We start from the raw sequence: 18,108 nt of genomic DNA, 5'->3' as shown, positions 1-18,108 counted from the left end.
TGCACATTTCCAGAACTTAGTTGTGTCTCTAAAATAGTTATTTCAACTTTCTTCTATGTTCTAGTGTGAGTTTCATGACATCTTTTATGCCATGAGCCTGCAAAGAACTGCAGTGACACTCCTGTGTTTATACAGAAGTTATTTACACTCCAATGTGCAATGAAAACCACAAGAAGAATAATCCTCACAAGGACAAAACAAATTGCTGAAGCTTCTTAAAAAATAGTGCAGGATATTAAAAAGTACTTGCACTTTTAGAGCAACTGTCATTCTTACAGTATCAGGTAACAAGGACATTTTTTCAGGGCTATATCACTCTAGTATATTGCTTCCAGACTGCTAGGATCAAACATCTGCTTTTACATTTTTCAGAAAATGACAGAGGTTTGAAACAAATTTTGTTAACTGAAAACTCTGAAAAGAAAACTTCACTCTAATTTCACAGTACCACGAGAGCCCAAACCAGTTCATAAACATGACTTTAGCAGATTCACAAAATCAAGTATTTTATGTACGAGTATGTGAATGATTCAGTATTTTGTACACTAACATGTTTAAATAAATGAAAAACCAATAAATAGAATTACAAAGGAAATGTTATCCTTTTCTGAGTAAAGTAATAGCATTTGCTCTATTACAAGATTCTGGCATTGAATTACTTTTTGCTGGAGAAGCCTTCAAGGTACTTAAAGACTTGAATAACTGGAGTAAACACGAAGCTCCAAGGACAGCTTAACAGGGGAGTCTTAACTAGTTGAAGCTGGAAGCTAGTTCTATGCATTAATCTCCAGTAATAACTACATAAAAAACAGAGATCTCAGAAAATTACAATTTGAGATGCAATTCCTACACAATGCCTATGATAAAGGACAAGCATAAAAGAGAGTCAGTAGCAAAAATTTTCAGAAAAAGAATGTTCAACCAAGGCCTAGATATTTTTCTTGTTTCAAAGTGTCCTTTCCTCCCTTGACTGGGACATGAAAGTTCCTGTTTGAACTACTCATGTTCTAAAACTATGAGTGTGGTCTCCCTAAAGAAAAGTACCCATCTAAATAAGTTACCAAAAATCAGAAAATCCCCATTATTTTAATGACGATATTTATTTTAAAAAGGAGTAGTAAGAAGTATAAAATATTATCTATTACCAATCAAATTCATGTAGGAATAAATAATGAATGAAAACAAAGTTGTAATTTTAAAGCTATTAATCACTGCTAGAATTTTACACACACAAAAAAATCTAAGAGAAAGGGTTTTTACTATTTTGAGTACCCACTTCAGTGTAAACCTCAAGTTTAAGAGCAGACATTAATGAATACCCTTAAGAAATTATTTTTCCAGATTTTTTTTTTAAAACACACATTACTATTACTTATAAGACAAAATATAAAACATCAGAAACAGGCAGGTTTAATGAACTAGTATTTTTAAGATAGTATACCTATCCTGAAAAACAAAGTGACCAGAAAAATTAGATGAGATGTCCTTCTTACCTGTGCAAATTCACCTTTGATCATATCAAACTTCTGCTTCTCATGTACAGCTCTAGCAGTATTTGTCCCATCAAAGGGCTCTGCAAGATTAAAAACAAACATGAAAACTGTTAAAAAAAATCTAGAGTTAGGTTGTTTCTGCTAACAAAGTAGGGTCAAGCATGTAAGTGCTTCTCAAAAGTGTTTTAAATAGTCAATTCCTCTTTGGTTCTCAAGCTTTCTTTCTACATAACATTTATCCAAAAAACCCCAAACCAAAGCTAAACCAACCAATAAAACAAAACAACCCCCCACAAGAATAAAAAAACCCAAGACAAAACAAACAAACCAATTAAAAAAAAAAAAAGAAGCCCCAAGCCCTGATTTCTCTGAATGCCCTGAATGGAGAACATCGTCAGGGAGATGACACGAAGCTGAGCAGTGCAGTTGACACCATAGGACAGGATGCCATCCAGAGGCACATAAACAAACCTGTGCGGTGGGCCCAAGAGGAATTCAGGACATTCAACAAGTGGAAGGTGCTGCACCTGGACTGGGGCAATTCCAGAAAAGAGCACAGAGTGGGAGATGATCTCACTGAGAGCAGCCCTGCCCAGAAAGGCTTGGGGGTGCTGTGGCTGAGAGGCTGGACATGACCCAGCCATGGGCACTCCCAGCCCAGAGAGCCAAACGTGTGCTGGGCTGCATCCAGAGCAGTGTGGGCAGCAGGGCAGGGAGGGGATTCTGCCCCTCTGCTCTGCTGAGACCCCACCTGCAGGGCTGCATCCAGCTCTGGGCTCCCAGCACAGGAAGGACATGGCCCTGCTGGAGGGAGTCCAGAGGAGACCAAGGTGATCAGAGGGATGGAGCACCTCTCCTATGAGGACAGACTGAGAGAGCTGGAATTGTTCAATCTGGAGAGAAGGCTCTGGGAGAGATCTCATAGCACCTCCCAGTATGTAAAAGGGGCCTACAAGAGAGCTGGAGAGGGACTTTTCCTAGGAGCATGTAATAATAGGATTAGGTGGAATGGCTTTAAACCAAAAAGAGCAAGCTTAAGACTAGATATTAGGAAGAAATCCTTTACCGTGAAGGTGGTGAGGCACTGGAAGAGGTTGCTTAGAGAAGCTGTGGATGCCCCATCCCTGGAAGTGCTCAAGGTCTGGTCAAGGTCATGGCAGGGGAGTTGGAAAGAGATGATACTTAAAGTCCCTTCCAATCTAAACCATTCTATGATTCAATGAATGCTCTAATGATGTGTAATTCATAATAATCTCAGGTTATTTCATACCTATTCTCCAATATTTGTTCATAAGTTAATAATTTGGGGGTTCCACTTTCTAACTGACTATAAATTTTGTTATGTTCCCTCCCTTTTTTATCCTAACTTAATTAATAGTTTGGAACTTTTAAAATTGCAAGATTAAAAAAGTACTTCTTGCTACTGATAAGGCTGCCAACACTAAAAAATTATGATGGAGGGACTATGCATTACAGGGTGCTACAAAACAGATTTTATAGTCTTTTCTTTCTTAGTAGAGAACTGCTTAAGTAACATTGTATATTTCACACTGATAGAATGTATACAAGTCCTCACAGAGCACAGAACCACAGAAGTATCTGTTAGATCAGGTAGATTTTTTTGTGTAGCTGGTTATGGATTACTTTTATTTCGATAGTGATGTATAGCAAAATAAAGCATTACACAGACACCAGAAGGGCTTGTGCCTTTATGGAGACAGGAATTTCAAATTTGGTACATGCTTCATGGCTTTAGGTTTTTATTTCTGCTAGCTATTAAAATTCACTACGAAATGTTTTCATACAATAAATGTTGTAATTAGCAGTTTTCTAAAAGGATTCTCTTCAAATCACCTAGTTTTCAGTGGGCACTTACAGGCAGATTTTTTTAAATTTTAGAATACATCATACATTTAGTTTGGAACAAAAACTGGCAACCAAATAAAACATGCACAGTCCTCTAATGTCAGTCCCATTATTTGAGAGTGATCCAGTATAGTTAAGAACTCCATGTCCCTTACTATGTGAACAAATACAGTATTTCATTTGTGTATCATAAATGTGATGGCAACTGCTTTTTTGATGCTAGGACCTTTACAATGAACCAAGTTATATCTATATTTTAAAGTAACAAGGGCTGTACAATCTTCTGAAACCATCAGTGGAAAAAAGGCGCTCCAGTCGCAAAAGCTAACTCACATCTTCCCTTTAATCTTCCTGCATATTTACTGATTGTCAAAAGACAAACTGAAGAACAGCAAGATTGCATAATATTGCAATCAGCTACTCTTTACACCACTACATTTTCTAACTATTAAGACAGTAAGAGTTTATTGTAAGTTATTTTGTTCACATAGAGAGATGAGAATATTAAAAGGAAAAAGTAATACAGCTTTAACACGGATGCTTGAGGGAAAGGCTAAAGAGAATAATTTTTTCCAAATAAAAATACAAAATACCACACAACTTCAGAATTGCTGCTGACCAAGCTCTGAGGAATTGTTTTATTAATTATTTTTAGCATGTGGATCTAAAGGACTTGAAACTACAAATATGAATCACGTGCAGCTTAGATGGCTTCTGATTTGACTTCCCTAAATGATTATCAATGTAATTATCTCATAAGAAACTACCACATTTCCAGTTTTTCCTTTTTGAACAGGAGGGTATTTGATATTACTCCATACAGACAAGATTTAAACTGAAACTGGAAGAGTTGCTAACCCTTTAGAGCTTCTGACAAGGATTGTTTAAAATATTATCTAAAAGCAGAGTTCTCTGTATCTGTCTATCGCCATCATGGTAAAAGCCTATCATATTTTAAAGTGTCTGGAAAGAGCATCTCTACTATATTTTTTTCTCTAACAGCTGAAATACATGCAAGAATCAGCTCTAAGTCCCATAACATTTAAAACAGAACACAGTTTTTCTTGAGCTAATCTAAATACTGTACTACATGCAGAACTGTGGAAACTTGCAGGCACAGACTTGTGTAACCTATAAATAAATATATTTCAGATATTTAAAAAATATGCAATAGTACCAAATACTGAAATTATTCTGCAAATAGGAAAATTTGACAAAGATTAGGAAAACAGAATAACAGAAATATATGCCAATGCATTTTTAGCTAACTTTTGAAATCTTCTCAAGTAGACAGAAATTTATCTACACACTTTGTTAACCTAGTCCAGCTTAACAGCTGTTATAAACATGAAATCTACTTTGGGTAAAAGTAGATTTTATTTTTTCCTCCCAAATTAGAAGTAAAAACTTGGTATGTGAGGCTAAACCCACTAAGTCTTGAACCCAGGAAGGAATCACATATGTCACCTATTGCTAATTTTGCCTTTTTTAATAGTTCAAACAATTGGAAAAGTTGTAAGTAATCAAGACCATTAAATGTAGTATCTAGAGTGACTGTTTTGTATGTTGATGTTTATTCTATTTTCCAGCCTGGCAAAAAGATAACCTCATTATTCAACCATTTTGTAATGTCATAAAATACTTGAGAGCTTGAAACACACAGCTCCCTGCAATACAATGGATCAGCATCACGTGACAGCAGCAAACATAGCTGCCCAGCATTCCCACCTCTCACATTCAGAGCAGAGCCTTGGCAATGCCTCACTGCACTATCCTGAATCATTTCAGCTGTGCAGATACTCTAATTCTCACATTTCTCAACTCTAAGACTACAGAGTCCAGTGCAACCATATTTCAATGCGTTGCTCTTCTCCTATAACTTGATTTTTCCCCAAAGGGTCAAATAAAGAATACTAATCCCATCATGTGGTTTTACACTGACATTCATATGACTATGGCCACATTGGTGAGCTCTGGACCACAGAACAGCCATGCTCACCAGCAGGTGAAGTTGACTGAAGGTGATTCTCTGCACAGAGCAGCATAAATGCAGGAAAGTGCACCTCATCAATCTTGAAGAATGTCTGTTCAGCCACAGGACTTCTGCCTTACTCTCCTCCTCTGCCAGCAAAATCTTCTCAGTGTAACAACTTCCCCCATACTGTTTGTCTCCTATTCAAATTATATTCCTATTTCATCCTGAGACTTCAACTCTTTATATCCTTATCCTAAAATAGCTTCCATTAATTTGAAACCAGGACCCAGGCCACCTCTGCCTTTGTGACAACTGTTTCCAGTTACACAGCAACTCTCAGTCCCTTCCTTACTTCTTATTCTTCTAACATCTTGATCCTTCTCCTGGTTTATTATCTTCTCTTTCCTTAGTGCAAGCTTCATCTCTTGCGTATGCCTACCTGCTCATCTTCTCCATATACATTCCCCATGGTAGCTGAAAGGTGTCACAAGCACATGAATCAGATTGCCTGTATAGTGCTCCTACTCAGTTCTGCACTGAAACAGCTGAGACCTGCAACTCCAACAGGTAGCCTGGGTTTACTCTCCAGTTCTGGAAGGTATCATGTAGTCTCTGCACAAAGTCTATGCTCACTAGCCAGCCAAAAATAGCACCCACAAGGGGATCGACATACACATAACCTGGTCACTGCAATGCCAGATTAGTTCTAGAGAAAAGAATATTCTTCAAGAATAATCTGTGCCTGCTGTGTTTTTTCAGAAGTTCAAACTTGGCAAAACTGACAACTATTTTTGCGGAGCAGAAAAACACACACTACTGATATAAAGGCCATTCTTTATCTAAGTATGAACCCTGTTCCAAAAGTAACAGGGCAATAAATGCTCTTGAAGAAAAGGTCAGGAGTACTATTTTTAAACACTTTAGAACCTAAAGCTTCCTTCTCAAATGTTTTTGATGAGACTGTTTACAAATGATTTACATTGGTTAAACTTCTTTCTCTACATAATACACACATACAAAATATTTCTCAAAACACAACTAAGGTAAAGTCTAATTGATAGATTTATGTATTTAATGCCTTAACAGTTAAAAATTATAATGCAGCTTCACATTTTACCTTCTACACAAATAAATTTGTTTCTCCATTCAATACCATCAGGTCTTGCAATAGCCTTGGCCTCACGAACTGAAATCATCTGATGGTTCCAACTAAAAAAAAGGAAAACAATTTGCAAAAAATTTTAACTCTTAGTTCTAAATTCAAAGGATCAGTTTACATTTAAAAAATTGTCAGACTGAAATGCCATAAGCCCGGAAAACACAGTATTTTATAATAATTTACAATATATTTATAATAATGAGGAATTCAGTTTAACATCATGAGTAGGAAACAAGAAAATTTTTCTACTAAAAGAAGTACAAAAAAACACCTTCAAAACAGAGCATCCCAAGTATCCATGAGTAGCATATATTCACAATGGAATTTTTTCAACTAAAAATGTCAAACTAAATTTGCATTGTCACCTACATTTATTTCAAAGTTCAAAATAAATTACAGAATCAAGTGTTTCAGAATTTTCTGTAGGAAGAAAAGGAATATAAGGAATAAGTGCAGGCAAGCCACATACTGCATTCCATAAATAATACTCAATAGTATAAAGATATGTAGAAATAACTTGCTCATAGGCCTTCCTTGTGCAAGGAATTTATTACTAGAAAGTTTCAACACCTTATATATGCTGAATTTCAGATCTGCAAGTACAGCAACTCTCTACCACTTTTTGCTGGCAGCTTTACAACAAAGGGAGGAAATTACCACATTTAAACAAGAACAGCATGCAGATTATAGGGCAGTCTTTATGATGCGTCACCATCTTTATGATGCTTGGCACAACAATATGCCAAACGTAACGAAAGCCAAAAAAAAACCCACTTCCAGTTTTATGTTCTTTTCTACCCAGCCACCTTTCAGCTGCTCTTAACTAGAGAGCAGCTCATCCTGCATGCCATCATATGCCACATCAAACACAGTCAGGGGACTGGGCCCAGCCAGCAGGAGTTTATGAAAGGCAGATCCTGACTGACCAGCCTGATCTTCTTCTGTGACAATGTCGATATGTGCTGTGGATGTAGTCTGCATGGACTTTAGTAAAGCCTTTGATACCACTTCCCACAGCATTATCCTGGAGAAACTGGCAACTGACAGCTTGCACTGTTCCCTGGATAAACTGTCTGGATGGCTGGGCCCAGAGAGTAGTGGTGAGTGGAGTAACATCCAACTGGTGGCCACAGGTGCTGTTCCCCAGCAGAACAGAAATGGGCTCAGAACTGGGACCAGTTCTGTTTGGTATCTTCACTGATGATCTCATGGAGTGCAGCCTCAGTCAGTTTGCAGGTGACTCCAAGCTGGGTGGGTTATTGATCTGCTGGAGGGCAGGAAGGCTCTGCAGAGGGATCAGGGCAGGCTGGATCATGGCTGAGGCCAATGGTGTGAGGTTCAACAAGGCCAGTGCTGGGTCCTGCCCTTGGGTCACAACAACCCCAGGCAGTGCCACAGGCTGGGACAGAGTGGCTGGAAAGGACCTGGGGGTGCTGGTGACAGTGACTAACCATGAGCCAGGGTGTGCCCAGGCGGCCAAGAAGGCCAAGATGCCACGAAAGGCATCCTGACCCGTACCAGCAATAGTGTGGCCAGCAGGAGCAGAGCAGTTGATTGTCTCCCTGTATAGGTCACTGATGAGGCCATACCTTGGATCATGTGTTCAGTTCTTGGCCCGTTATTGTTACAAGAAACACACTGAGGCCCTGAGGTTTGTCCAAAGAAGGCCAATGGAGCTGGGGGAGAGTATAAAAAACATGTCATATGAGGAGCAGCTCATGGAAACGGGGTTTTTTATTCTTGAGAAATGGAAGCTCAAGGAGGACCTCATCCCTTTCTACAACTACAAGAAGTTTGTAGCCAGGTGGAGGATCTATCTCTTCTGCCATGTGTCGAGGAAAAGAAGAAATGGGCTTAAATTGCACTAGGAGAGGTTCAGTTTAGGTAATAGAAAATGATTTTTCACTGAAAGAGTAAACAAGCATTGGAATAAGTTGCCTAGGGAAGTGATGGAATCACCATTTCTGGAAATGTCCAAGAGATATCTGGATGTGGCACCTGGGAATATGTTGTAGGGGTGATTACACTGTTGCTGCATTGGCAGCTGCATTAGATGGCCTTAAAGGTCTCTTCTACATGATTCTGTAAACCAAGGAGCTACCACATCAGTAAAACAGCTAGATCACCAAAACATCACCGTATATCCTGACTAAATGGGTACAAATAAGTTGGGCAATGTACTGCCAGCTGCACCAGTATTATGTACATCCGACAGAGTAGCTGGGCTGGGCACATGAACCACCTGCAGTAAATCTGTAGCTATCAACTGTAAATTTAAATGCTATCTATAATTCATCAGTTAAATCTGAAAGAATTCTGTCCTTCCTAGACCAGAGATCTCCTGTCATAACTCCATTAAGTCAACGATGACAAGACAGCTAAAAATTTGTGACTGTAATTCTACAAATTATCTTGAATACAACTCATAATTAAAGCCTCCTATGGAACTCCCGTTGTTTGAGTAACTGTACTTCCACAGGACACGTACATATATAAATAGGGCATATTTTTTAAAAATGCAGGACATAGCACACAAAGAGATCTAGGATACCTCAGTGGGTATATTTATGTTTCTCTTGATATATTCTTTAGAAAATTAGTAATGATGATGATCTTTTCTAGCATTCAATGTAAACTAAAGCCTCCATTCTAAACTAATCATCTTTCCTTAATTCCCATAGTAGACTACTTTTGTGATAAACAGAGATAATAGCATCAAATACTTTCCTATCATGTGTTTTAATACTCAGCCATCAACACAGGCTTAATTCAGATGAATTGCTCAAAAAAACCCAAACGCGCACACACACACACACACACAACACACACAAAATAGACAAGACAAAACCTCTGTGCTTAGAGCTTCAAACAAGCTTAACTGCAGCCCAAGACCACTGGTTGCAAGCAGAAGCTTACAGTTCGCTTTGTTTGAAAGCTTATTTAAAAATCAGATTCGGGCCAGTCAGGAGTCAAAAAAAAAAAAGAAAGAAATTTAAAAAGTCATGCAAAGAAGTATTTGATCTGCATTTGGTTTAACCAGGCAGTACTGTTCCACTTGAAACAGTGGAACATTCATCTCTTGAATTCTCTTTTCCTATGCTCTACTTGATCCCTCAGCAAAAAATAAATGCATTTATAATACACTGGTTAAGCAAAAACCAATAAAGAATTGGCATTTCTTGCTGTTTAAAAGGCCTTCTATTTCAATTTGAAACTTAAAAGGCTTTTTGAAAACAACTTCTTTATCTGACAGTCTTACAGAGCTGTCTTGATACCAAGATCATACTGAATTAGGAATTAATTATGAATAGAAAATTATTTGTATGTCAATTTTAGCCACTTTGGCTTGCATATAATAACTACATTGTTGCCAGCATAAAGCAGATATTCTCCCTGCACACGTTTTCAATCTGTAAGTTAACAATGCCATTTAAACAACTATTTCAATTATCAGTTATTTCTGTTGTCACTGACTGCATCAGGTATGTGATCTTCATAGCAAAGGCAAGTATTTGAAAGAAGACTAGGTATTTTCAGGCGAGTGTATGACTACAGTACAAACAGAATAAAAAGCTAATCTTTTCCAGAGCATTCTTACAAATCAAAGCCACTTGTATAAACACAATAAGATAGGTACAAATTGCAAACATACTTGACCAATTCCACAGTGAAAAGAACTGCAAGCAACTCTTGCTGAAATTTTGTATTTTGCCATTAAAATGTAAGCAAGCTTTAACCATGTCCACCATATACAAATCAGTGTATGATCTTAAAACAACTACTACTTAACCAGCAATGGTAAATTTAAGGAAAGTAATCACAAAGCAATAAATACAGGGGTCTCACTTTGTAAGGAGACAGCCAAGTGAAAACCTGCTGCCTTCACTCACAGTTACAGAATTGTAATCAGACACCTCCTTTGGAGAGACTGGTAAACATGCTTCCAAATACTTACTTTGGAGAACATCTACAAGTTTTTCTTGATCACATTCACTACTTAATCAGTGGACAATTTTAAATATATAAAGTTAAAATGAAGTCATAACCATAGCCAGTTGTATCATAAGCATTACATCGACTTGAACTCTTATGGCAAGATAATTATACAACATAAAGGCAAAACAAGCTTTGCTATATATGGTGTGCTATTCCAATGCATGCTGCAATTTCCAAACCACATTTTGTTGGAGACAGGGATGAAGTGGTATAAAAATTACTTCTTACTGACACACTGAAAACCCTGGAGTAGGACTGCAGAAAAGGTACTGTATAAATACATGGCAATAACAATTTTTCTGAAACATCTTATAGTCTAAATAAACAAAAGTTTAAAATTATAAGGGAAAATAAACACAGCACAAAGTGCATGACTGCACAGGATGGAAAGCTCCTATTTCTTCCTTTACTACCCTCTTTAAGCTCATCCTGTATCAAGTAAATCACATCAAGTAAAGTAAATCACAGATTTTAAGTGAAATACCTAATGGCCTTTGCTAGAGTGAAGAAGAAGTTTAAAACAAATATCTCCATCTTCTCTTATCTTCCTGACCATTACATGTAAAATAGATCAGTAGTTAAACATTCTAGGCAGGTGGCTTCAGTGATTTATTCTGTTCAAAATTATGATCTTCGCAATTGATCTGATCATTCTTGATTGCACGCCATTCAGCAAAATTACTTCTATGAAAATTGAAGTCACACTCTCTGTAGCAATCTTTTCATCAAACGTGACAGTCCAATAGGGAAAGTTCAGTGGCTCAGTACAGATCATATAAATATAGCCTCATTCAACAGCACAGTTTCTGAAATAGAATCTCAAAATTTTGGCGCATAAATACACTAGTAAATGTTTCACAGGGAAAACAAACAGTGAAAAAACTACATATTACAGCAAAGAAAATATTCAACACACTCTAACACTAGTTCTTCCATGAACGGCAGAACTAAGAGAGCCCTGTGTTGTGCATATTTGCAAGCTGAATGTGAGTCAGCAGTGCCCCGGCAGCCAGGAGAGCCAAGCGTGTCCTGGGGGCATCAGGGGCAGCATCAGCAGCCAAGCAAGGGAGGGGATTGTCCTGCTGTGCTCTGCTCTGAGACAGCCTAACCTCCAGTGCTGAGGACAGGTTTGGGTCCTGCAGTATAAGACATAAAGCTATTGGAGAGTCCAAAGCAAGGCCACAGGGATCATGAAGGGCCTTGAGGGGAAGCTGTATGAGGAGCAGCTGAGGTCACTTAGTTTGTTCAGCCTGGAGAAAATGATACTGGGGAGACCTCACTGTGGTCTGCAACTTCCTCATGAGGGGAAGAGGGGGGTCAGACACTGATCCCTTTTCACTCTCATGACAGGACTTAAGGTAACAACATGAAGCTGAGTCAGGGGAGGTTCAGTTTTGATATTAGAAAAATATTTTTCACCCAGAGGGTGGTTGGGCACTGGAACAGGCTCCCCAGCAAACTGGTCACAGCACCAGCCTGACACAGTTCAAGAAGTGTTTGGACAATGTTCTCAGGCACATGGTGTGAACCTTAGGGATGATCCCGTGCAGGGCCAGGAGCTGGATTTCAACTATCCTGATGGGTCCTTTCCAACAAAACATATTCTATGATTCTGTGATTCTATGAATTTAATTCTTACCCTCATTCTCATTTGTGCTGTTGTTTCCATCAGCAACTTCAAAGCAAAGATAAAAGATCCTGTGGCTAGCATGAGACTACTTTTACTTTCACTGGCTGGCTATCACACACATAAAACCTTTTAAGCACTATGTTTGTATTCCTCCCTATGGTGCACTCATTCGTCTTCTCTAGTCAATGAAACTACATGGAATTTTACAATCAATCCTATTCTTTTCAAACAGGATTTATAGTTGTCAGGGATACACAGATAAACAGTACACTTGACGAAAATTTATTTCCATAGCAGAAAGAGTTAAAAATAATATAGGCTGCTGCATTAAGTGCATCATTTCCTCAAATTACTTCTCAGCTATGCAGTAGCATTTTCAACACGGAAATTCTAATGGCTATTTTTGCTAGTATTTTTTTCCTTTTTTTAAACAGAATATCACAAGTAAAATGTTTAAATACTTAGCAGGTAGTGAACACTAGAAGAACACACCAGGTATTCTTTTTATTCAGATGCTTTCTAAAATATTTTCTTCCCTTGACATTTGGTCTTGACTATATTCACAAGCACCCAAAGCCAGAAAAGTCAAATTAGATATTCTTCATGTAATTAGACAAGATCATCTCTGCTACTTCACACAGGCAAATCAGAAAATTCCTTAGTGGAAAAGACATTTATTTTCACATATGAAAAGATTAACAGCCTGTACAGTCGAGTAGTAATAAATCCAGGTAGTGTTCCACATAAATTAAGAACCTAAGGTTATCCTCCAGCAGTGTCTTCTCATTTGCCTCTTTAGCAAACATCACCTTGTCAGATGAAAAGACAGGTACTCAGGAGAAACATTTAAGACAAAAGACCATTCTCTTATCTGCAGAGATCATTGAAAGAAAATCTCTTACAAGAAAATCTCTCAGTCAGGCTTAAGCATGCAAAAATGCAGCTGGTTCATGCATTACTACAGGCCATAGGGTCTTAGCTTACATATTTCAGATATGACATGCACTCCAGAGATGCTTTAATGATTTTATGGTCTTTCACTTCTTATATTAAAGTAAATGATGAACACTTCCAAAATTATGAGTATCCAATTGTATGTTTTGTTCTCCTTCCAAGAAATGGAGATGATGCACATATATAAGACAGCAATGTGCATGAAATAACTGCATCAGAAGTTATTTAGAAGATCTTTCAGCTGACTGAGATACAACCATTTGATATTTTATATGAGCAAGCATTTTTACACAATTGGCGAACAATTTGGCAAACCAGCTGTAACTTAAGGCCTTCTCAGATGCCTTCACAACTTTAGCTTGTCCTCTTATATAAGGAAGTCCAGATGCCAAAATTAAACTCAGAGTCTAGCAAACTAATAATGGGAGTGAAACAACTGTACATGGGAGACTTCTTCACTAGGTGAGGCCTGTACAGATGTATATTCTGGTCAAAGTAAGAAGCCACGTGGCCAGTTGCCTCCATTGACTCAGTGTGACAAAAGACAAGCACAGCCCTTAAGGTCCAAATAAAACATATCACAATTGGTACCTTACGTGACAGCTAAGAACAGATCTTTCTCACACATGAACAGGCAGTTATAGAATAGCATAACTGTAATTTTTAGAGGACAAAACTCTCTTACTTTTGGCAGCTATTTTTACTAACTCTCTTACTTTTGGCAGGAAAGAACACCCGAAGAAGATACCAGACAATTTACCAGCATTCCTGTTGTCATTTAGACTTTCCACTCATTTCCTCTCTCTCAGTTACCACTCCTGTATTGCTGCTTTTCTTTCTTTCAAGGGTTATAAAGGCCATATTGAGTAGAAGGAATCAAAGTTTCACATCTTCTAAACCACTAAAATGAGCTTATTACTTACTCAAATTCTGTGGCATAATATTTGAAGAAGCCTATTAGCAAATCTCCAAGGCTCGATCCATTTTTTGAGATGTAAGGAGGAATGGTACGTGGAGCTTGATGAACAAGATGCAACTGCATAGCAGGATCAAAACATTCCTGTCAAAATAAAATCAGACTGTATATATATATATAAAAATACACACAGAGACCCTTAACCCAGATGCATGTGTTTTCCACAATAAGAAAGCTGCCTATTGTTTGCTTATTCTAAGTTTAAGGACAACTTACAAGCCAAAGACTACTTCTCTTCTACCCCACTGAATACTAGTTACTCCCCTTGAACAATCTTGCACAGGAGGATACGAGACCATCTCTTGACTTCTGTTTACTGAAGAATTTTAACATGGGAGAACCTTCGAACAAGACTTGTATCTAAAACCCCAAGAGCAAAAACTAAGGCAGCCTGCACTGAGCTGACTGCAGTTCAGCTGAGAAATACATAGGTGAAGTTAAAGCACCGATTGTCAATTTCCCACAGCAGAACTGAAGTACAGAAATGATCCAGAAGGAAGGCCTAACATTGTTCCCAAACACAGTTTAAAAATGCATTTGAAACCCACTGGCTATAAAATGAACCTGCATTCACCACAAAATAAGCATTATGACTGCTACTTCCTCTAACCAAGAACGAAAAAAAAACAAACCAAAAAACCAACCAGCTGTGAAGTCATACAAACACCTGAATACACAGAATGCTGCACTTCAGCTGAAGTATGTTTTCTGTAGGGGAAGAGGGTTAGTACGACGGGGTAAGAAAAAGATCAAGCTTGCTATGAATAGAAGGCACTATTGCCAGGTTAAAAAGGAATATATACAAGGCTAAATACACATGGTTTTAGAATTGCCCTGCTGTTTGCATCCTTTAGGTTCTTCTGATAGACCGGGGTACATAGAAGTAAACATATGTCCTTTCACTACAGGAACAAATTTTATAACTTGCTAATACCTGGTTTTAATGCTGTTCTACAGCAATGTTGCATATTTTACTGAAAATGAGCTCAAGATGAACACAGGACCAACATTCACATAAAGAAATAGAGTTATGTAAACTTAGGAATCTGTTCACTCATTACCATATCTCGTTATCCCTACCCACCAATTAATTTTTTATTTTTAAGAGTAGTATCAGGCACGATTCAAACTTTATAGTACTAGAATAGCACTAGAAGCACTACATAGAGTAGTATTATTTCTGTGTCCACAGCTGGCACTGCTTCCTCTGAGAAAAGTATTCTTAAGTGATAAAACCGGTAGGACTGGAAAATTTGAGTCTCCCATTCTCTTCATGCCAGCTCCAGCAAAACTCCCTGGAACCTTGTACAACATCTTTTGGGGGGAAAAAAGCAATTCTACTAGAGCTAAAAAATTTCAATGGTTCATCTCATATGACATAATGCTATATAAAACATATTAGTTTATTTCACAAAGCTCAGAATTTAACAGCTTATAGTTCATCAGAAGACACCAAAACAATGGAAACACAGACATAAAAAGCAGATATGAAGTGTACAAAGATCTAGAAAGAAAATAGTTGTTCCAAAACCATATAGTAAATACAGGTGTAACCCTAAAGTGAATCAAAAAGGTACTACAGTGAAAGTCACTCCTTGCCCATCCCCACAGAATGCTAAGGAAGAGTCAGAACAATTCAATGTAGAATTAGCAGTATATCAGCTGATGAAGAAACATGTAAGGGAGGAGGGGAAAGGAAGAAGAAAATGGGCCACTGACCTACAAAAATACAAAACAAAAGTGCAATAAAATTACAACAGATGTCTACTAAGACTAATAAGTCTTTGGAGGCAGTAGAAGAGGAGAACAAGATTTATTTTTTTTACACTATGAATATTTGAATGCCTGAGATCTTCTCAACTGCAAGAAAATTCTACCATCACAGGAGGTTGATATCCTCCAACTAAAAAGCAACTAAAAAGTTGGACTTTATTTTATTATTTTTCATAAAAACAAGCTTTTGTTTTACTGGCAGGCAATAAGACATCAGACAAATCAAAGTTTATCTTACCCAGAAAAGCTTTTGCTTTCAAGAAAATACATGTATATTACTGTACACATGCGCTCTAGTAAAAACACAGGTTCCAGTCTATAGCAGCTAACCATTAAAACCCCCACTACCTAGTTTAAGAGACACATATAAGTAATTCTCATTTCCACTTGGTTTAGTGGTTATGTCACTATGAAAATTGCACTTAAAAAGACATTTTGCATTGCAAAATAGAAGGCATAGACTGATATTACTTTTCTGGAAGAAAATAAGATTTATTAATAGTAAGGGTAACTAAGGCAATGTATTCATCACATGTTTGTGATACTCTTAGAAGATTTATTTTATAAGTACTGTCAGTTGCTGATCACCCCACAGAGAGCAAAACCCAGTGTTTCATCTTTCTCAAATATAGAGAATTTGTTATGTAAGAAGTTGCTATTACCTTATGAGAAAGTTCTACATGTAAAGCCTAATTAACTGCTACTTAAAATTGGCAAGATTTAGTGAAGACTTCTGTCAAGATGTACCAATAGTCAATAACTCAATTACCAACAATGTAATTTAAGGTCATTCCTTAACAAAGCAATTACTCAGTGTCCAGTGAACAAGAGGTCGGACCAGCTATGGGATACCCAGACACTTTTTTCTGCTTTGCCACAGACAACCCATGATAATTCCCTAGTTCCAACTCATCTCCATTCACCAAAGATTCACCAAAGATTCAAAACAAAGATAACAGTATTCTCCCTCCTGCTAGAGGGACTTAGGGAATAACTAGGCAAATGAAACAAGGTACACCTTACAGATTCTACACATAGGTGAGGTTGCTAGAAAAATGGAATTACAAGGCACCCTTCAAAGTATGTCTTCTTTTCCTAACTTGCTCTAGAAGGCAAAAGATTCAGCATCTATTAAAACTAGTCCCTATTTTGCTTACTCTGTCTTTGCCTCAAGCTGTCTTAAGAGACAGTAATTAGATTCAGGATCTGACTGAGCAACAAATATAAATGAGCTTTCCACTATTTTAAGATATCCATCCCAGAAAAGGGACTCAAACTACTTTTCCTTTTTTTGCTAGATCTCTAATGTTTACCTTGATTGGGTGATTTCTCAAGAAAAACCAGTATTCAGCAACATGCTTCATCTTCAAGCTACTTAATGCTTTTAATTATACTCATTCCACCTTCTACACTGGAAAGGAACACAAGTCTACATCAAAATAAAATTTATATTGAAGTATCTTGATGTATAGTGAGTTTAATTCTGAATGTACAAGTCTTTGCTCAAAAAAATTTAGTAGTGACATAAGCATTATGTCTTAACGTTGTATATTCACACACATGAAATATCCTTTTCCCCAGTCCGATAGATGAATATTTAACTCATGTTTATACTATTTAAAAGTGAAACTCAGTTTGAAGCAGACTATGTCTTTCCAAGGGCTGACTCCCATGTTAAGGACCCTCCCACCTTCTGCCCCACCCTTTGCAAGACATGACATGAAGCGGAGGCAGCATGAACAAAGATGTGCTCATGCTAGAATCCTTAAAGTTCACCATCCAGAGCACTGATGAAAACGCAATTTCATCTAGACTTCAGCTAAAACACCAGACTTCCTGAACAGTGGAGAGTCAGGCACAAGGTTCCTTCTGAGTGAGAGTGACAGCAATGTTCACCAGCCACACTGTTTTAAGCCTCCACAGGTTCTCTAGAGCTTATTTGTGAAGTCCTGACATGGAAGCATGTACTATATAGACTTCAACACCGATGAACACACTTGGTGGGCTATTGTCATCTACCTTATCTGGCTAGGGGACAAGGGAAGACTCAGAATGCAACCTCACATTTGATGTAGTCTGATACTCCTTCTGAACAAGTGGTTGTAAAACACATCAGCTTGGTGCCAACTGGAAACTCCCCCAATAGAATACAAAAGTGTTCAAATCTGGTAGCTTTCCTGGACTTCTCAACCCTCACATTTGCAGTAGGGATACAATGAGACACAGAATCTGTCTTTTGTTTCCTCAATGTAAGCAAGTCTCTTCTATATGATACAAACAATTTAA

The 18,108-nt window shown here is 37.7% G+C and overlaps 1 protein-coding gene across 2 annotated transcripts in view; it reads right to left on the bottom strand.

Moving 5' to 3' along the window:
- The window catches only part of TENT2 (terminal nucleotidyltransferase 2), a 44,643-nt gene that overhangs the window by 3,733 nt on the left and 22,802 nt on the right, over positions 1 to 18,108 (bottom strand). For both annotated transcript variants that reach the window (XM_014881397.2, XM_014881398.2), the window contains exons 12-14: positions 13,997 to 14,133; positions 6,452 to 6,543; positions 1,494 to 1,573 (exon numbers count right to left, since the gene is read on the bottom strand). In XM_014881397.2, the coding sequence (XP_014736883.1) occupies positions 1,494 to 1,573; positions 6,452 to 6,543; positions 13,997 to 14,133 (309 nt within the window). The remainder of the gene's footprint in view (positions 1 to 1,493; positions 1,574 to 6,451; positions 6,544 to 13,996; positions 14,134 to 18,108) is intronic.

Source organism: Sturnus vulgaris, chromosome Z (assembly GCF_052056855.1).
Source record: "Sturnus vulgaris isolate bStuVul1 chromosome Z, bStuVul1.hap1, whole genome shotgun sequence".
Lineage (NCBI taxonomy): Eukaryota > Metazoa > Chordata > Aves > Passeriformes > Sturnidae > Sturnus > Sturnus vulgaris.
The sequence above is the reverse complement of the archived record's forward strand: the minus strand, read 5'-3'. Positions and strand labels throughout refer to the sequence as shown.